Genomic DNA, 22073 nt, shown 5'->3' on the forward strand with positions numbered 1-22073 from the left:
GGGGTAAACGGTAATGACTGGGGAAGGCTCTGGCAAACCACCCTTTTTGAGTCTGCCATGAAAACGCTAGAGGGCATCACCCCAAGGGTCAGGCATGACCCGGTGCTTGCACAGGGGATACCTTTACCTTTAAACAACACAGTACACTCTTGCAACAGCAGAGCAAGTAGAATGCACAAGGGGGAAATTTCTACTGAATGGCACTTCTTCTTGCTCCACCTCCATACTGCACCCCACACAGAAAGCCATTGGTGTAGTAGCTAGAGAGTATCAGACGAGGATATGGGAGATCCAGGTTTCAATTCCCACATTGCTATGCAAGTTCTCTGAGTGACCTTAGGTAGGGCACACCCACTCAGCCAACTCACTTTTGTGGTAAAGATAGAATGGAAGAGAGGAGAACAATGTATGTTTCTTGGGGTCCTTGGCAGGAGAAAAGGCAGAGTATAAATGAAGTAAGTGATTCAATAAATAAGAAATTGTTCTTGAAGGTCTCAGATCCCTACATTTTTTCTCTTCTTGTTGGAAGGGTTAGACCTAATTTGACTGTCATACCAAAAAGAGAGAGGGATGGCAGCAATACACTGTTTTCAACACCCCCTGCTAGCATAAAAGACATTTTGCCATGGAAACTGTTATGTGAAATAAAACAATTCATCCTAATAATTTCTCTCCAAAAATAGTCATATCTGGTAGCAGACAGTCACTTTTGCAATTCCCCCCCCCTTCCAGTTAAAAGTACACTTAATCTGGCAGCAATGCAAATGATGCAATATTCATGCAGTGAATAGAGAAGGAGGTGAGCCATACCGTGACTCTCTCTGTTTTTCCACCTCTAATCCACCACAGGCTGATAATTACAAACTTGTGTCTTGAGTCCAAAGTAATTTGTACAGTCTGGTCCTGTTCTTAGGGGGGGGGATTCCACTGATTTCAACAGGATTTATTCCCAGGAACAACTATCAAGAATATCAGCTGTATTCCAGACTAACCAAAGGTTCTTCCATACAACAACAATTTTCTGTTGTGGACTTACTGATGCTGGGAAAGCAGCCACGTTAACACAGCAGCAATCAAGCATCCAGATAGTGATTCTCAGTTTTTCCTCCATAACTGTTGCACCCACAGCCATCACCCCCCCCCCCCGCCTCTGGAGGGCTTTTAGGGTTTGGCAGGGGAGAGACCTGGGAACTTCACTGCCCCAGCTCCCATGCAGGAGCACAAATCGGGGGTGGATGAGGTGCACCAGGCCAAATGCTCCCCCATGTGGGTGCAGGAAGAGGTGGAGCAACCTGCCACGGCTGAAACTCCAGCCTGCAGCCCGGCATGAAGCCTCCAGTGCATAAACGGTAAGGGAGCTTTTAAAGAAATCAGTAGTAGGTTTACTGCCATAGCTTCAAAACTGTAGTGTAATTGCAATCACAGATCTTACAAGAAAGCTGGGAAGGAGCATGTTGGTGATAGTGGAGGGTAACAGTAGGTATAAAGACTTAGGAAAGGGAAAAGGCACTGATATGGGTGGTACCCACCTTTTGCACATCCCACCCAAACAGGATGCAACCCCATTTGATTCTGATACTCCCGCAAAAAATGGAGAAAAGGTTTCAAAAAAAATATCACAGCAAACTGAGGGAAACCATGGAATATGAGGAAAGAAGAATTAAGAAAAAAAGAATTGTTTTTTATACTCCACTTTTTACTACCCAAAGAAGTCACAAAGCGGCTAACAATCACCTTCCCTTTCTCTCCTACTACAGGCAACTTAAGTCAGGCTGAGAGAGCTCTGAGGACTATGACTAGCCCAAGGACACCCAGCTGGCTGCATGTGAAGGAAGAGTGGAGAATCAAACTAGACTCTCCAGATTAGAGGCCACTGCTCTTATAACCACTTATACTGCGCTGATGACTTTGTGTGGATGCTCAACAAAAAAACCCTTCCCTTTGAGAGCTAGGAAAGTAGAGCAAAACATAAGTGTGCAAACACCCAAAATGGTATCCTGGCAAAAAGCAAGACTCCAGTAAAGAACCACAGTATTTTACAAAATAAATTAAAGATGAAGATGGCATCTTATACAACAAAGACACTGAAGGTAACACGTGATATTCTTATTGACAAGTTGTAAAATGCAGTATGGATCCTATCACTGTTAGGTGGATTAACGACAGATTGCACCCAAATGTAAATGGTTGGTCATCTTCTTGAAGAGGAGTGATGAGTGGCGTGCCTCAGGGATCTGTGCTGAGCCCTGTGTTGTTCAACATATTTATAAATGATTTGGATGAAGGAACAGAGGGGGTGCTTATTAAATTTGCATTTGGCACAAAACTAGGAGGGGTAGCGAACACACCAGAAGACAGAATCAGAATACAGGATGATCCTGACAGGCTAGAAAACTGGGCTAAAATGAATTTCAATAGTGATAAATAGTGATAAATGTAAAGTTCTGCATTTAAGTAGGAAAATTCAAATGCATCATTAGAGGATGGGCGAGGCTTGAGATTTTCAGACTGCAGATAAATCATAACAGAGGAACAGTGATAGTGCCTGGACCTGGATATTCCAGGCCACCCAGTCTTGTAGATCTTGGAAGACAAGCAGAGTCACCCCTGATCAGTATTTGGACAGGAAACCACCAAGGATGTCTAGGGCTGCTATGCAATGGAAAATGTCTCTTGCCTTGAAAGCTCTTTGGAGTAGCTAGTTGTGACTTGACAGCGTTTTCCACTGCCACAGTGATACTAAGGCAACAGCCCTTCCAGCCTGAGCTGGGACTAAGACTCACTGAACTCAGCATAAACATACCTGGAATCAGGCAGTAATTTCATGAAGATTTCACCAGAAAGAATGACAACAGAAATAAAGAGATCTTCGAAATTTCTTCCAGTTGCGCTTCTTAAACAAAACTATTTCAGATCCAGAAAAGCCATAAAAAATATAATTGTAAACATACAATAACACATTGTTCCTCACCAGCAAAATCAATTGGAAAATGTATCTTAACGTTTACATTTTTGCCCAGCATTCTCTAGCCATCACAAAAAAACAGCTTTTATGATCTGAAAGGAAATAGACTGCACAGAGCAATATTGTATCTTAATTAGTTGATAAAAATTGGCTGTTATGCTGTATTTGAATGGCAAAAAAAATATCACATGTAGAAACATTTTAAACCCACCTTCTGATTATATATCCATTCCCATCTCTCTCAGCGCACATCAAGGTCAAGGTATTTTGGAAGTTTTGCATTTAGAATGAATAGGTCTCTTGAAAGACTTCCCAGTGAATGAGAACAAATGAACAGAATTGCTAAACAATTATAAGCGTTGTTAAGCATTTGCCAAAGGAAAAAATTACATTGTTTTTGCCCTCCAACCATGAGATTTTGACATAGGTTTTTTCGCAATTTACCAGAAATTTTCAAGAGTATGTGTCTTATTTATTTTAAATTATTGTAATGGTATTTTTTTTAAAAAAATTATTATTTATATCATACTGTGTGTGTTTTAATCCTGTGAGCCACCCTGAGCCGTCAGGGAAGGGTAGCATATAAATGGGTAGCAGCAACAGCAACAACAAGAATAATAATTTCATTGTGAAGAAATATGTTTGTTTTTGGAATATCTGTTTAGAAACCTGCAAGCTGAACAGGGGAGCAGCCAAGCAACCAGAGTTATCCTTTATTTAAAACAGAACAACATAGGCTTCCTCTGCTGGCTACATCCCAGTTAATCGCCATCTACTCCTTTCTATTAAGCAAGATGAAAAGAGGGCATTTCCTTTCCACTCCCCTGGTTGTAGCATTAAACATAGTGAAGTGTGGAGGGTGTTGAGCACATTTCCAACAGCTGGGAGCACATGGTGCACACACAACAGGGAACTTCTGCACCACTTGCAGCTCCCCAGCTCATGCTCAAGAGTCTGAAATGCATGCCTCCCCTCCATACAGGAAAAACTGGGGTACACATAGCAAAGGCATTACTTATTTGCATGTGTATGCATGTATGCATGTAACCGGCATTATAGACTATAGTATCTCCTACTGATGTCCCCCCCCCCCAATTTTCACAGGAAGGATAAGACAATTCATATAACCAGCAGGCTCACAGCAGCAGCTTGAGATCTCTGCATGTGGCCAACCAGTGCTGTATAGGCACAACCAAACACCACATTATTTTTGGTGTTACCGTAAAAGAACAAAAGTTTAACTATGCATCAGCAAGCAAAAGATTCTTCCTGAGGGTGGTGGAAAGGGCTACCCTCAAATCTTCTAGCCATAGACAAAGAGCAGAGAGACACAGGAAATATAAAGCAGTCCAGCAGCTATGGGAACTTGAGGTACACTGTGAATTGGCATTCAGTTCCCAAATGAACTAGCATATGACAAGCCTTAGGAGGTTGCATGCCAGCTTCATAGCTAGGTTTTCTTCCCCTTCACATGTTATAAGGCACATCCCATGTTCTGCAGAAGAAGAAAACCTGGTTTTATCATGGCTATTGGGCACGGCAACTAAATGGATACTCCTCATTCAGAGAAGTTCAGAAAGTACATTCCTGAATTCCACATGCTGAGGACAAATGAAGAGTCTGATTGTGAGCTTCATTGAGACATCTAGCCGGCCATGTTTGCAGCAGAATGAAGGGCTAGGTTGAATCTGACCTGTCACAGCATTGCTGTCTGCATTCAACAGAAAGCTGCAGCCAGTTATTATTCTCGGGCTATTACATGTTAGATTCAAAATCTACATATTGACATTTAAAAAGCCCTATTAATGCTTGAAGTGACACTTAGATCAACGGATATTGTCCCGTTGTTATCAAAATTCAGAGGTCAAGATGTTTGTGTGTGAAACATCCAGATCTAGTCAAAAGAAAATTTGATTTCCTTTGAAATTTCCCCAATTTAATTTCTGGCATTTTTATTTAAGGGAGGGAGATTGTTGCAAACCAACTACAAAACCTACATTGCTCAAGCATGGTTCAAATCTTAGGTCAAGGAGATCGCAGTATTACATCTCAACAGAAATTGTGCTTCTATACTCCAAAATAGCCTCTTAAGCAAGAATGTGAAAAATGATTTATTTGAAGCTAAATCTTCACCTTAGCTGTGTCATGACTGCACAATCATTCATAGGACCATTATGTTTAGATTCAAAGGAAAGAATACTAATGACCAAAACAGTCAGGTACATAAAAATAAAAATTAACGTTTCTATATTTAAAAATATAAAAGTTACACTGGAATGTATTCCTGCCCCTTGTATGTTTTTTGGATAGGGAAAATACACAGATGTATAAAACTAAAAGGAGAGAGATAGGATTTTTATTTCATTATAAGCTGTGGCATTGATCTAGCTGCAGGCATGGGTCACTAGAGACAGATCACAATTTGTCTACCTCAAAAGAAGCACCTAGCCCAGGGATAGGCAAACTGTGGCTAATGGGAATTGTAGTCCATGGACATCTGGAGGGCCACAGTTTGCCCACCCCTGGTCTAGCCTGTTCAAGAAAGATGGCCATCCACCCCTGGTCTAGCCTGTTCAAGAAAGATGGCCAGAAAGCTGCTTGGCTCATGCAGACAGGCATGGCTAAGCATGTCACAGCCCCAACTCCAAGGAGCTTAGGATAGAACACATTACTCCTTTCCCCATATATCCCGACCATAACCCTGCGGGGTAGGTTCAGCTGAGTGCGAGTGACTAGCCCAAGGTTACCCAGCAGGTTTCATGGCAACGTGGAGATTTCAACCCAGATCACTCCAACATTTGAACCACTCCACCACACTGGCCTTGCCTGAGTCCGAGGCAAGGGCAGACTGGGACAGGAAAAAGCCTTGGACAAGGGCCCTACTACTCTCAGGTGGAAAGGAGAGAGAGAGACCTGCAGTCAGACCTGCAACCTGGACAGCTTGGTTGGGCACTTTCCACCTCTATGCCTGACCTGGTCAGGCACTGCCTTCCCTTGACTGAGTGTAGCTTGGTGGGGTGGGGAGCCAGCTTCTTCTGGCCAAGTGCAATACCTCTAGTCCAAGACTGGCTAACCATCTTCCTACCAGAAAATTCTTCAGTGGCCAGTAATCCCCAGGAGGCTCAAGGGTTTGTCCATAATCACCTTATAATGCACCTCAGTCACTTCCTCCCATGCCAAGCAGGGAACAGTTCCTATTGGCAGCAGAGGACAGACCCCCCCCCCAAGTGGGTTTAAATTACATCTAGAACAGCACTGGTTAGATATCAGGAGGGAAATTTCACAGTCAGAGTAGTTTTCCAGTGAAATCGGGGGCCTAAGGAAGTGGTGAGCTCCTCTTCACTGGCAAGCAGTGGCTGGACAAATACTTATCATAGATGCTTTAGGCTGATCCTGCATTGAGCAAGGAGTTGGACTAGGTGGTCTGTATGGACCCTTTCAGCCCTATGATTCTTCGGTTTTGGCTGAAAGTGGTTAAAGTGCCTGTATTAGGGCTCAAGGGTCAATAAGACAGTCACCAGAGCCCATAGTTCAATTCAAATTATGGTCCCTGTAAAAAAAAGGGGGGGGCTGACAACTGGGAGTCAGTACTCTCCAACCCTGTATACTCTCCACTAAAGATTTCTGTGCCATGAGTCAGAACATCTTGGAGGCACCTTTTCCATTCCCAACCTAAAGTCTTACCTACTATTAGTACAATGCTGTAAAAATCTTAAAGAGCCAGCATTGTATTGTGTTAAGAGTGGCAGAGTGTAACCTGGAGAACCGGGTTTGATTCCTCATGCCTTCTCCACATGAATGCTTGGGCTAGTCACAGGCCTCTCAGAACTCTCTCAGCCCCACCTAGCTCACAAGGTGTATGTTGTGGGGAGAGGAAGGGAAGATGTTTGTAAGCTGCTTTGAGACACTTTATGGAAAAACAGAGAATCAAAACCTATTGTTTTTCTTCTTAAGAAGAAAAAAGAAATTGATTTAAATAGTAGTTCCAGACAGGAATGAAATATGTATATGCTTGCTAGCAAGTGAAGGTATTCCCCCAGCCTCTCCAAAAGTCAGATTCCAACTCTTCTAACTCTGAAATTGATTGCAATCTCATAAAAAATGAGAGGTTCTAACCTTTCAGAAAATGAGTAACTGGGTTAAAATCCCCCTAGACTAATATCATGTAGAGCTGATATTAAAGCCAAATGTTTAATTAAGAATTCTCTGGTGAAGCATTTTTATACAGCGATATAACAAGAGACTTGGAACATGGGGCTGGGGGAAAGAGAGAGAAAGCAAGAGAGAGAGAGAGATACAAAAAGGAAAACAAAAAGAAATCTTATTAGACCTGCCCATTGGACCTACTGGCATTGTGAGTTTAATCTCCAGCGCTGGGACATATCTTTCTACAATAGGTAGAACCATCTTCAACTTCCTCTCTTTTGATTGTTTCTGATGCCTCCTAATTTAGAGCAGTAAATTCACAAGTAAAAAGTACAGAACAAATGAGGAAGTGATGCGCAAGGGATTGTATCAGTTAAATTACAGCCACATTTCAATATTTTGCAGGTGGTAGTAATACAAATCTGGTGGTTAAACATCTGCCTTGTGAAGAAAGTTATAGTTTGTTATGTTTTTAACAACTTTTAGAAATTAATAGAAACGGATGAATATTCAGTAGAGGGCGAAACAGTAAATTGGGAGAAAGTGTTCATACATTTTCAAAAATGCAGAAAATGTATTGCCATTGACTGAAGCTGATAGGCATAATCAGCCTAAAGAACTCACTGTTACCAGATGTTGGAAAACCAACTACCAGAAAGCACTTACAAAAAAGGAGAGCTGGTAAAAGGCAAAGCTCAACCAAAATCCAACCCAATACAATTTTCTGAAACAATATACTACCAAATTATGCTGGACCTTAACAATAGGAAATAGATATTGCTATCAGGTTGTGCTCAAAAAACTCACAAACATACTTGCCTGACCATTCTCAACAGATTCAGTGTCAACCCACTGGTTTGACCCCGCACAGCAATTCTTCTTGTAACCTCTTTCCACAGCATGTAAATGTTGTAAACTTTAAAATGAAAAAAAGTACGGTGGGAAAACCTCATCCATCCCTCTTTGATAGACACAGGCTGATATAGGCCTGAATCACACCAATCTCAATTGTTCTGAAGTCTCAAAGCGCTTTGTGATGCTGAATGTGACTGGCTCCAACCCCAGTGATTCTAACTTGATCTATAAAAAAGGTAAAGGTATTCCCCTGTGCAAGCACCGGGTCATGTCTGACCCTTGGGGTGACGCCCTCTAGCGATTTCATGGCAGACTCAGTACGGGGTGGTTTGCCAGTGCCTTCCCCAGTCATTACCGTTTACCCCCCAGCAAGCAAACTTGATCTATACCTGAATCAAAATCAGATGGAACAATGGGATCAAGCCATTTCAGGTGGTAGGTGGGGACAGTATTTTTGAAGGCACTAACCAAAAGGCACTAATTGTTTTGTTAATGTAGCCCCCCAAGGGAAAACAATTTAACTAGTCCCAATCTTCTACTTGCCATCAATTTCTTCTTGAAAGTTCTTTTTTAAATATTATTCTCTGTCTGAAGTGAGAGTCCATTCTACCACTACACAGCTCTACATCCTCATTCACTTTATATAAAACTTCTAGTATCAACTTTCACATTATATGACAGGCAAGAGACAAGAATATGGGGACAGATCTTCACTCAATTGCAGAGTACTTGCATTGCACATGAAAGGTCCCAATGTGATTCCCTAGCATCTCCATTTGCAGGACCTCAGGGAACAGGTATTGAGAAAGACCTTTCTCTGTATGATAACCTGGAGAGCTTCCTTCAATCGGAGTAGACAGGACTGACCTAGATGAACCAGTAGTTTCAGATAGCATATGGTAGCATTCATGATAAGTGTTTTAGCAATGTGCCATTAGTAATACCTACCTGCTTCCATTTTAGGCACACAGGCAGTTGGATGCCAGATTTTAGGATTTATTAAGATTATTTCTGAGTTCCCTTTCTAAGAATATGCTTGAGGGGGATTGAGTCATTTGCTCACTAATTGCTTTTAACAAGATTATCTTGGAAAACCAATTAACAAGTTATATTTCTCCAATTATTTCATGCCTCATAAATATTCAATTTGATATTCATTTATTAACTCACTAAGCCAAAGGAATCTGGTAGAGTCTGACAAAGAACTAGACAGTCTGAAGATACAGCAAAACACCAAAAAAACAAAGCAAGACTTAGACTTGACATGTATTAGTTAATCCACACAGAACACAAACGCAGCCAAAACATTCCTACCAAGGCAATGAACACTGATTTGCCAAAAGAATACTCAATACCCCCTACACAGCACACTTGGGAATTGTTGGTCTCTTGCAAAGTTTACATTTATTAGGAAATATTTCACAAATGCTAACATGGAGAACAAGAATAATATTGGGTCCATGTTGAAGTAAAACAAAAGGAAGTATGCATTCAAAGGCTGGTCTTAATGCATGTTAATTAAATTAGGACGAAAGAAATCCATGGGAAGTTATTACATCAAAAAAATGTCAAGGATTTTCTAGGGAGAATCATTCATTTCTCATAGATCCAAATGTTAATCTGCTAAAGCTCCCTGTTATTGTATCACTACCACCCTTTCCCAAGGAACAATGTGTGGCAACCATTCATTTACACAGGAAAAAGCACAACTATGACAAGGCTAGGCAATCCCTATCACTGACAAGCAAGCGTTGAGCTGTTTCTATAGTCCCACTTGCACTTCATCATCATAACTCAGTTCTGCATCACAGCAGAGACTGTGACAAAATGTTGGGAGTCACATTTTCCAGAGCCACTGTGGCATACTAGTCAGTGTCCAATTAGGACCTGGGGGATACATGTTCAAATCCCCACTCCACCATGGCAGTTTACTTATGTGACTTCAGACACTCATGCACACAGAACGTAACCTACCTCACAGGGTTGCTAGAAGAATAAAATGGAGAATAGAAGAATGACATGAAGTCTCCTTGTGTTTCTAGTGGAGAGAAATGTAGGGCATAAATTAAGTCAAACAGACCGGTTTTATTTAAAACTAGCAGCAAAGCCCGATGTACCCAGGAATGCATCAAGCACAAGAAATGGGGAGGCCGCCCAGACTATGTCAGCCTGGGAGGTGGCAACGTCCACAGCATGGTGCCAGTACCGCTCCCTGGGCCATGCATAGGCAGGTGGACAAGAGGTATGGCCTCATGTTGCAGGGTCCCCCTCCCTCCCAGGCCCTCCTCCCTGCCTCCCCATAGTGCACACACCCCCAGTGGTTCTGTGGTTGCTCCCTCCCACTCCTGCCTGCCAAGCTGGCCACCCTCATGGCAGGAGACACCTCGGGTTGTAGTGCTCCCGGCCCCCCACATGGTGAGGCCAGGGCTGGCCCCTTTACCTCCCACCCAGGCCCCTGTCACTGCCCTCCCCTTGACTATGGTCCCCAACCTCACCCTCCCTCCTTCCCAACTGACACTAGCTGGCTGGCTTACCTGTCACCATCAGTCCAGTAGAGTGATGAGCTGATCACTCTACTTCTTCCCCACAGAAGTTGGGGGGATGTGTCTAGGGGCAGGACAGCCTACCTGACTGGTTGTTCGTTGGATGGACAGCCAGTCAGGTAGGCAATGAGTCCCAACTTCTCCCACAACCCCAGTCTGGCTTTATTTATGTTATAGATAGATGCTATGAGTCATCAGTACCCTCGTAGGGGAAAGCTTCTTTATGATTCATATTCATCTTATCTTCATTCCCTTCAAAAATCTATTGTATGAAATTTAGATTCAGGTGGATAACTGCATTGGTCTGAGAACTTTATTGGTCTTAAAGGTGCCACTGGACTCAAATTTTGTTCTGTGTGAAATTTAGTTATTTTAAATGGTGCCCACTCATTTTGGCAAGTGTACAAATCCAAAGGATGACCAAGCATCGCTCTCATACCCAAGTGCCTGTACACAGGGCCTCTGGCAGAAGTCAAGTGACATGAAGCAGCACAGCCTGGTCTCTATACTGTAACCAGGCCCATCCCCCCCTTCTGTAGATATATCATAAACCACTGGTGGTGTTCAACACAGGCTGACCGCACCTGGTACTGATAAGCAGTATTACAAGGTCCTTCCTGTATAGCATCAGTTAGTTCAAACACAAATCAGTGACACTGATAGCAACACAAGGCAACTTTTTCTAACATGCATGCCAATAATGGTCATCTGGATCTTTTCCTAATAATCCAAACCTGTAATTTTGTTCTTGGCATGTTTGGGATTAAAGAATCTAGGATTACATACTAAATTTTCCAGAATGTAAGATTTGACTTGGCTCTTTTAAGTCACCTGATCTCTTGATGGATATTAATCAGCAACAATGGAGACAGTTAACCTTTAATGTTTAGTCCATGTAGCCTGCTGCCCATTACACTATAGCCCATTCTCATTATAACATCCTCAAAATTTATCCAAATAATTTTGCCCTTGATTCTGATACTGCTGTGAGGCTGGAGAAATAATTTGTTCCATCTACAAGTGCAAGGAACAGCTGTTGTTGTTGTTGTTGTTATGTGCGAAGTCGTGTCCGACCCATCGCGACCCCATGGACAATGATCCTCCAGGCCTTCCTGTCCTCTACCATTCCCTGGAGTCCATTTAAGTTTGCACCTACTGCTTCAGTGACTCCATCCAGCCACCTCATTCTCTGTCGTCCCCTTCTTCTTTTGCCCTCGATCGCTCCCAGCATTAGGCTCTTCTCCAGGGAGTCCTTCCTTCTCATGAGGTGGCCAAAGTATTTGAGTTTCATCTTCAGGATCTGGCCTTCTAAAGAGCAGTCAGGGTTGATCTCCTCTAGGACTGACCGGTTTGTTCGCCTTGCAGTCCAAGGGACTCGCAAGAGTCTTCTCCAGCACCAGAGTTCAAAAGCCTCAGTTCTTTGACACTCGGCCTTCCTTATGGTCCAACTTTCGCAGCCATACACTGCAACTGGGAAGACCATAGCCTTGACTAAACGCACTTTTGTTGGCAGGGTGATGTCTCTGCTTTTTAGGATGCTGTCTAGATTTGCCATAGCTTTCCTCCCCAGGAGCAAGCGTCTTTTAATTTCTTTGCTGCAGTCCCCATCTGCAGTGATCTTGGAGCCCAGGAAAATAAAATCTGTCACTATCTCCATTTCTTCCCCATCTATTTGCCAGGAATTGAGAGGGCCAGATGCCATGATCTTTGTTTTCTTGATGTTGAGTTTCAAGCCAACTTTTGCACTCTCCTCCTTCACCCACATCAACAGGGGAACAGCTGTATATAGCTCTAAATTCTGAAGGGGCGGGAGGAGGAACAGCTATTCATGATCATCTTATAAGTGAAAAGGCAAGTCTGCCCAAAAAGTCATAAACTGCTTCTTTCTTTCCCACATTCTTTTTCCTGTGAAACAACATATGTGACATTAAAATTTAACAAGAGTAGAAATTTGGTAGAAATTGCCATCCCCCCTTCACAAGTAAAACCGCCTCCCACATGTACAGGGGCAGGTTTGAAATCCATCCTGAAAGAGGAAAAGCTATACCAGTACCCCCATTTTTAAACACCTACTAGTATGAACAATTTATGGATGTACTTTATGCTCCAGGCAGCATGTCTAAAATTGTGCGATTGAATTTTAATGCCAATAATTTTAGGATTTTATATGTTACTGTTTTGTGATAAACTGTTGTGAGCTACTTGAAGCCCCCTAGGGAACAGCAGCAGACAAATGGGAAAATAAATTTTAAAATAAACAACCAGTTGTACCTTTTGAGAACAGGCCTTTGATATGTGGAATAAGTACGGAGCACGTACAGAGCAGCTGTTAGATAAGGCAGGGAAAGCCAGTGGGTCTGAAACTAGTGCTGTGCTCCACCTCTCAAATATGATCATTGACAAATGGAACAGGATGGGGGGTATACAGGTACAACTTAGTAGCAGACAGAGTTCCCAATTCAGACAAGGATACTGGCTTGCTTCAGTGGGTGTACGATCCCTAGTTCAGTGCAGGCAATACTGCACTAAATTGTATCAAAATGGAGAACGCCCATTAAATCGAAAATTCTAAATCCTGAAAAGTCATATATATATATATATATGTCAGCTTTATTTCTTTTATGCTAATAGTGGAATGGAAGTTTCAATAACAGAAACAGTATTAAAATAGCAGATGTCATTTCAAAATACCACAGAGTAAGAGAAAGTATTTCAATCTCAAAGCAACGAAAAAAATCATTTTTATTGTTCACCTAAAGAAGTTTTACAATAAAAATACCTTTAAAAGCAAGCAAGTTACTCTACTGTTGTTCTATTGTTCCAGCAATGTAGTTCAAAACATTTTAGGGATTTTTTCTTTTTGACAAAACCTTTAGAAGTGTAATACAACAGCATCATCGTCTCTTAAGATTTTTTTGAATAAAAACTTTAAATTGGTCACAGTCTAAAGCAAACAATCCCAGAACATACACACTATCCAGTACACACAATATAAAGAAAGTAAATTATAACTGCTGTGGAACACACACTCACCCCTCACCCAAACAAACAAAAAACCCAGAATTACACAGTGGTTAAGGTACACTCCATCCCTTGGTGACAAATTGTGCTCTATGCCTAAACGGCAGGGGAAATTCACAGCACGAATTTGGACAGGAAATACATAATCAAGTGGATAAATTGATATTGAATTTAATTAAGCCTGCATTAGAAAAAAGGTGACAGTTCATTCAGTGAGCAGAAAGAGAAAAAGAATGGGCATGTTGACCATTTGTAACAATTTTAAAACTTTCATAGTTCTTGCAAAACCATCTTCCAACAGAAGTGTTTTACGCTCATACAATGTTAATTATTTTATTATACATGGAAGCCTGCAGTAGGCCAATTATACAATAAGACTGCAAATAACCACTGGTACTTGTCTGCCTTCAGAAAGTACACAAGACGGAAACATCACCAAAAGTACATTAAAAAATAAGAAAAATCTGCATAAACATCACCAAAATTACATTAAAAAAACCTAAGAAAAATATATCTGCAAAAAAAAGTGGTTCAGGGCAGTGCAACTGCTTTTTAGCAGTTTTAAAGTAACCATCATTTTTTTCCCTAGTAGATTTCCATTGCTCCACAGGCTCTAATCCAGATTCACATACCATAAATAATGTACCACAAAATATACATGAATTTGAGCAACAATTCCTTGGAAAGGTTCTGGTGACAATAAACCGCACAGTACAGATCAAATGGTTCACACATCCAGTCTCTGAATGGAACTGAAGCTTAGGCCCAGGACTGCAAAGTGTTTTTCTGCACATCCTTATAACCACACATAATCTTAACCCATTAAAAAAAAAAAGCTCAATGTGGACACAGACAACTATGTTAGTAGATCCTGATGCAGATTAGGGACTGTATGTACAAATGAGTATAGCAGTTTTAAGATCTATTATATGGAAACCTTTATGGCCTTCTAAAGAGACATTCCATTTTTAATTGTTCAATTTTGATGCCACAAGACATTAAAAAAACATGTAAATTACATAACCTTCTGGAATGTATATCTTTTAAAATTCCAGCTGTTAAGCTAAAGGTAAGAGGAAAGGACTGCAAAGTATGAAGGATGAGTTTGGTGGGGGGAAAATAACAACTGATAAAAAGGTAAAATTCCTAAAATTCTACGGAATATTTAGATACGGGGAAGAAAAGGACAAGAGACCAATTAGGGAAGGCTATTATCAACCATGTATAATAAATAATTCATCAAAAAAGTACATAAATTATGACTAATTTTGGTTGGCGGTCCAATGACATTAAATTGCAACTTTAAAATACCTTCTGTAGATTCTGCTACTAAAATCTCTCCATAGAATTACAGTATTTGAAAAAAAAATGTGGGTGGACATTATTGGCTGAATTAAAGCTATCATTCCAGGCTTATACCAAGGATCTGAGAATATCTACCCGCCAGTCTGGAATGAGTTATCATCATCTGGAAGAAAAAAAGTACACCAACAACAATCTGTAGGTAGCAATTTTCTCAGAGTTTTATATCACCTAGATATGAGACAGCAATTTATAATGTCAGAGATCCCTTTTTTAAATGGTGAAATAGATTTGCCACTTATTTGTAAATTGGAAATTCCAATACACTAATCATACATAGAATCTCCTTTCTTCATTACATTTTCCTGAGAGTAAAGCAGTTAAAATAAACCTTAATCCTAGGAACAAAGTTTTTTTGTTGTTTTTTGTTTTTGCATTTTCAACTTTTGGGCTACTCCCTGACAATCTAAATATGTAAGTTTGATTGCTAAACACTGTCACATGAACACCAAAAAAAATGGAAACTATTAAGTCTAGTGATCTGATTAAAAACCATAATACAAACTGATCTAAAATTACATTAACACCAACCAAATATGTAAAGTTGCATTGAAAGGGCGTGTTACATTATTTTGTATTAGGATCACGTAGAAACATTCCAATGGCAGTGTTATCAAAACAAAAGAAATACATTAAGACTACCCCAAAGCCTAGTCACCCTTGGAACCTTACCGATAACTTTGGCTAGTTGGGGTCTTTACTCTTGTACTACATGGCTCACTTACATCAGACATTATATTTGTATACCCTGAGAAATCTGATACTGAAGTCCTTACTCTATGGTCCACTTCTCCATTAGAGTTAGCAATAAAAGTCATTGGCACCCTGCTGCCCGTCTTAAACTGAGAACCAAATGCTTGTGCAAAGGTCTCTATCTGGTATGTTGCTCTATGCTCTAGGTCTTTCTGAGGATCTATCTGGTTAGCTAGCTCCTGAGATGGTATTGGAAAGCTTGTTGAAGATTCCAAGGTTTTTTGTTCCTTCTGGCTATTCAACTTTTGAGGTGTAGACTGATAGCCGGATGAAGTATCTATGTTTTTCTGAGAGTCTATCAGATCATCCAGTTCTTGCGAGGGAGTCAACTGCTGATGGGTTGCCTCCAAAGCAGATAAATAAAAACCAGGCTGAGAGCCAAGCAACATCCCGAAAGGAGGCTTTGGCAATGCAGATGGTAACACTGAGGTAACAGATTGGCTGAAACCACACTCAAGTGGAGATGTAGTGTATATCTGTTTGTCTTGAAACAAAGTATGGTTATGAAGGCTTGAAGACAAACTTACAAATTGGAAGCTGGGTCCAAAAGCAAAACCAGTGCTATTGGTTGTTCTTTCAAAAGCCTGTTGGAGGTATTTTGAGTATTCTTGCAACATGCTTGCCTTGTCATTTGAAGTCTGAGAGCCAGGACTCAGATTCTCTTCTTGAACCATCTCTGAATGTTCTCCAGAGGCATGCAAGTCCACTCGCTGTTCAGTAATGCTGAAGGGGTCTTCCTTCTGGCCTTCTGACTTGTGAGCATACTGCTCTAGAAGACTTTGCAAGACTTCATCAGGAATACCGGATTTGTCATGACAAGATTTAATGTCAGCATTTAGAGATGATGAGTCAATAAGAGATAATGGGGTTTCACCATCCATAACACTGACACCTGCAGACTGAATAACAGACGGTTGGGAGGCCATATGCCCAACATTTATAGAAAAGGCACTGTTACTGCTGGCAGTTTGCAAATATCTTCTTTTCTTTGAAAATTGCATGGCATCATCATAATTGCTACTTATTTGACCTTGTTTACTACCTGCAGCTTGGAGAAGACCAATAGCATCTATACTGGTATTTGCAACTAGGCCAAGAGAGCCACCTGGTTTTCCAGACAACTGTTTTTGACCAAGAAGGTCTGGTAATGGTGACACAAAATTAAGATAACTCTTGTCTGCACCTTTCCTGTTTCCTTTTTTAAACACTAATTTTGGCACCTTTTTCTGCAGCTCTTCTATCCCAGTGCCAATTAAACCACTACTGGAAGACACTATAGGAATCTCCACGGCATAATTCTGCAAGGTCATATTAGATGCTATCTGAGACTCAGATATTTTATGACAGGGTTTGTGTTCTTTGTTTTCTGTAGATATACTTTTTGCTTTGCTTTTTCTCCTCGATGAACCTGTATTTCCCTGAGACAACACAGACAAGTTGCCCATGCTATGGTTTGATGGCCCAGGATCCAATCCAGCACCTGCTTTCCCTATGGCTTCTCCGCACGTACGTCTGTGCTTCAACAGTCTATCAGTCCTTGAAAAATACTGCTGACAGGTTTCACATTTGTATGGCTTTTCTCCGCTGTGCGTCCTCTTGTGTCTCTCCATGTGATACTTCTGGATAAACTTCATACTGCACTGGTCACACCCAAACGGCTTCTCCCTGCTGTGGATCTTTTCGTGTCTCTGTAGCAAATACTTTTGAATGAAACCCATGCTGCACTGACTACACTGGAAAGGCCTCTCGCCGGTATGGATGAGCACATGCCTGCGCAGATGATAAGAGCTCCTAAAAGCAGCATTGCAGTGTTCACAGACATGAGGTTTCTGGCTAGGGGACAGCATGGCAGCTTCTCCATCTCCTGCCACAAGGGGTTTGGACGAAGCACTCGGCTTCCGCTTGGCTTTGATTCCCTGAGATTCCGACTTTGGCCTCTTCATCTTCCTGGCCTGGGCATCGTGCTTGGGCTCATCCAAACCAGCAGGCCCCACCTCACCACCGGTCCTGATGCCCAGCAGCAAGTCTCCTCTGTGGGGATGGTGGTGCAAGTGGTGGAAAAGGCTGAGGTCCTGGATGACGCTCTGGCCGGCCCCTTCCACTCCTCCGCCGACAGCAGTGCCGCCAAGAGTCGGGTGGCGCTCCTCCCCGGCTATTCCAAACAGGCCCCCGTAGTGGTGGTGGTGGTGATGGTGGTGGTGCTCCTCTTCCTCCTGGTCGCTGGCCTTCTCTTGCTTGATGTTCACCAGGGACTGGAAGAAGCCCCAAGGACCCCTCTGCGAGGAGGAGGTGGCCGAGGCAGCGCTGAGAGGGAAGCCCCCCGCCGGCTCTTTCTTGAACGTCATGCCCTGAGGGTGGGGGGGCGGGGCGGCGGCCGTGGCAGTGGTCACGGTGGAGGAAGAGGAGGAAGACGAGGCGGAGGAGGAGGAGGCGGCGGCGGCCGAGGAGGAAGACGACGACGAGGAGGAGGAGGAGGAGGCAGGCGTCAGCCCGCAATGCTGGGGGGGCGCGGCCGGGCGGGTGAAGCTGGTGACGGGCGGCAGGCGGTGGTTGAACATGACCATGCTGGGGGGGAAGGTGGGCTCCATCGCCGCCCTCTTGGAGGAGCCGCCGCCGCCCAGGAAGCCGCTGCCCAGTTTCATACTCTTCCCTCGGGGGATGGGGAAAGCAGCGGCGGCGGCAGCAGAGGAGGCGCAGCCGGGAGGGCTGAGGCGGCGGAGGAGGCGCGGCCCTCCGCGGTGGCTGCTCGGCTGCCGGACACCGCAGCCGCTCGCGTTTCACTCACCCGCCGGCTGGCTGGCTGGCTGCCTGTCTGGCCGGCCCGCTCGCTCTCTCGCCTCCTTCAGCGCCCGCTCGCCCGGCAGCCGCCAGCCGGGCGCATCCTTCGTCGTCGCTCGGCCCCACCCGGCCCAGCCTTCGCCTCCGCCGCTGTTCTCTTCGACGGCCGCCTCCAGTTAAAAATATCGCCGACTCCGCTCCACAATGGAATTAGCAGAGCCCCCCCCGCTCGCCGCCGCTCTCCTGAGGCCCACACTGCACATGCGCCACCGCACGGCATGCTGGGGAGGATTGCCCAGGCAGGAGGGCAACAGCATGGGGGGGGGGGTTAAGTGAAAGGGCGCAGGCGCGGATGGACCCCCTTGGCGGGTTCCCTTTTTTTTTTTCCCCTTTCCCTTGCCCGCCCCTTTCCTCTGTATTTCGCCTTTTTGGTTCGCTAGTTGCCTCATAGTCTGGCCCTTTTCGCTCCTGGCGCTCGATCGCCCTGGGTGGCGCACGAGAATAAATACAGTTATTCCGCCCCACCCCGCCGCCCCCGGGTGCAAAAAGGGTTCAGGCTCACACAAGGTTTAATATGCATTTGCGGGGAGGGAAATCACAGTTGCAGTTTTCCAGTCAGAAGAAATCGTTCCCCTCCTGTGGCCAAAAAGGACTTTGGAGTCTTACTTATTTCAGAGGGACGGACTCCCGACTCAAGACGGTTACAGCCCTAAGATGCCTGTTAATGTATGCATACTGGGGGAAGAGCCATAAGCTTCAGAAGAAGGCTTTTGGTTAAAGAACGCCATTGGGAGAAGCGACAAATGCCTTGTGATACCTTCGCGACTTAAGTTCTCCCTTTCAGAGCTATTACGCTTTCTTTTCCGTCTTCGTCAAGGGCTCACAGCAAGTTGTCGTGGTGCATCCCTGTCTCACAGCTTGACTTTGGCGTGGTCGAGAGAGAGAAGGCGAATATAACAACTTCTTTGCCTTCGAGATGCCGCTACGACTTCTCTTTATTTTAGCTGCAAAGACGCTACCTCACCGGCATTGTAGCCAACCACTGCGGTACATGACTGAGCAAGCGTGTATATTGCCAAACAGTGATTTAAATATCTAAAAGGCTGCCAGAGACAGATTAAAGCAGCTGGAGGCCAGGAAATACTTCCTGACTGAATGGCCGGTATTGAGTAATACAACAAATTACTATGAACGTTGCACAATCTCTTCCCAAACAGTTATTCAGGGGAGACTGGATACGCATCTATCAAGGATCGTTGAGAGATGCTGTGATTGGGGGGGGGGGAGGTTTTTTTATTTCTTGTAACCCAACTGGAAGGGCCATGGGGGGGGGGTGAGATACAAACATTTTAAATAAATAAGCAGTCCATTCTTCCACATCATTCTCTTCAGCTGTGTTTTCTTCTCCATCCCATCCCATTAATAATGGGGCATATATGCACATTACATCATGTGTAAAAAAGTGGTTATTTAAACCTCGCCATTTATTATGCTTACAAAATACTTTTATTTGTTTAAATGGATCTCTCAGTGCCATAACCGCAGGGAAACTGTGGGGGACAGGTTCCTGTAGGAAGATTGTAGACAGAGGCCTCTTCCGCTTCAAATTATGAAGACGTATTTTAAACAACAATTGGGTAGTATACTTCCCAACTGCTCACTGAGCAATAAATCTGATTTTTCCTTCCAGTGTTCTGGCCAATGAATGTTAAGGTACTGGATTTTTTTTTAATGTATAAAATTCAATTTAATTTTATAAATATCAAATTTGTTATCATAGGGCCATTTGTATTTGGTCCTTGCTGCTCTGCATTGGTTCAAGTAACTGTAGTTGCTTTCACCGTATTTCTGGCTATAGACCTGAAATCTATATTTAATGTCTTACATAGGAGGAGTTCTGTGTGTTGACTACAGTCATATAAGCTGAAGTCAAAGCCTAGTACATTTTTATCCAGCCTTTCTTTTGAGGAATTCATGGCAACATACATAGTTCTCCCTTCCCCATTTTCTCCTCACAGCAACCCTGTGTGGTAGGATAAAACAGTATGCATAGACCAAGATTATCAAAAGAGTTTCACAGAAAAGTTGGAATTCGTTCCTTGATCTCTCAGATCCTACTCTGATACTCACACTGGCTCTGAGACATGCATGCGTATGCCATCTTCAGTAAATAAACTCAAATAACCATTGATAAACCATTGGTTAATAAATTTGCAGTTGTCCATTTGAGAATGTGTATTTAATGTTGCCAGAAATGCTATAGTCTACACTTTTTTTCTCTTGAATGAGAGGAGCCCAAATTTGGAGCGCAAATACATTTAATTCATGCTAACATATTTCAGTCTGGTATCTGACGAAGGGAGCTATGACTCTCAAAAGCTCATACCCCCCACCCCAAAAATATTGTTGGTCTCTAAGGTTCTCCTGGACTCAAATCTAGCTGATATTTCTGTCTGACACTCAAAACAAACTCCTTAATCAAATCTGGATAACAAAAATGACTACATTGGGTGGCAATACTATATGTTCTGTAATCTACACAGAATTTAGTGGGACTTTATTTCTGAACAAATATGCATAGAATAGGGCTGCAAAAGAGGTATTTCCCTCTGTTCTGCTTTGTAGTACTTGCTGAATAAGCTATCTGGTTTATTTTAATAAAATTAGGACTAGTTCTGACTTCAGAAGGCACCTAGAAAACTAGATAAACTAGTATCTTGTATCATGTAAGTCTGATAGGCATCTCTTGAGCATGCAAAAAGTAAATTCTTGAGCTGATTAGCAAGGAAAGGTTTAACATTCTATCTATCACAATCTCACAAGCAAACAGAGATGACTGAATTAACTTGTGCAGGCTGTATGGCAACATTCAGAATGCGCTGAATATTTTTTTTTAATCCAAATCTCTAGCATATGCCACAGGAGTATAACTGGAAGGTAATGTGTTCTGCAGACTCTGCATGCAGATCAAATGGTTACTTTTTAGCAGCCATGAAATATAAATGCAACCTCACTCCTTTTAAACAGTGTGAGAAAGTTCATCTTCTCTGTATATGCTGCCGCCTGATTTGGGGAAGTTTTCAGTCTGTCAAGTGTAGCCAAGTGTTAAAAAGAAAGACTGGGAATTCAAAAACTTAAAGCAGCAGTAAAATATTAGTCAATGTCTGTGAGAAATGAGTCTGTCCCTTTATTCAGGGTGTATGTGTTTAATGGTAAGCTGGGATGCATATAAGCTAGTCCAAGCATGAAGGGCAGTAGGACACTCATATGGAAAGCCAACTTTGTCCCTCAGTTATCAAGATAAGAAACCTGTCATTTCTCTCATTCAGTCTGTCAGCCTTGAGATACTCTAAGCAGACTTACCTCTGTGTTGTACACCCCATATATCAGGAAGATGAAGAGACCCTGTAAAATAAAATGGAGGGAAAAAGCTGTTAACTCTAATCATTTCAGCAGTAGAAATACCTGAAATAAACTTTCCTGGGAACAGACAAAAGAAGACACACTTCATCAAGGTCAATTTATTTTTCTATTTTTCAACATTATAAGCTGTACCTTGAACATTTATTTGATAACGTGGGAGTGCATTGCCTACCATATTTGTGCAGTGGAACAATTTGGCATGAAGACTTCCAAAACCAAAACCTTAA

General features: G+C 42.7%; 1 protein-coding gene across 1 annotated transcript; it reads right to left on the reverse strand.

Moving 5' to 3' along the window:
* Positions 1-13227: 13227 nt before the first annotated feature.
* On the reverse strand, positions 13228-18728 carry ZNF281 (zinc finger protein 281). The gene has a single exon (XM_077332773.1). The coding sequence runs from the start codon at positions 18285-18287 to the stop codon at positions 15561-15563; it is 2727 nt and encodes a 908-aa protein (XP_077188888.1). The 5' UTR covers positions 18288-18728; the 3' UTR covers positions 13228-15560.
* Between the last annotated feature and the right edge of the window lie 3345 nt (positions 18729-22073).

Source organism: Paroedura picta, chromosome 4, assembly GCF_049243985.1.
Source record: "Paroedura picta isolate Pp20150507F chromosome 4, Ppicta_v3.0, whole genome shotgun sequence".
Lineage (NCBI taxonomy): Eukaryota > Metazoa > Chordata > Lepidosauria > Squamata > Gekkonidae > Paroedura > Paroedura picta.

Excerpts from the sequence above, each read along its gene's own strand:
- ZNF281 (XM_077332773.1), bottom strand. The coding sequence starts at position 18,287 with ATGAAACTGGGCAGCGGCTTCCTGGGCGGCGGCGGCTCCTCCAAGAGG.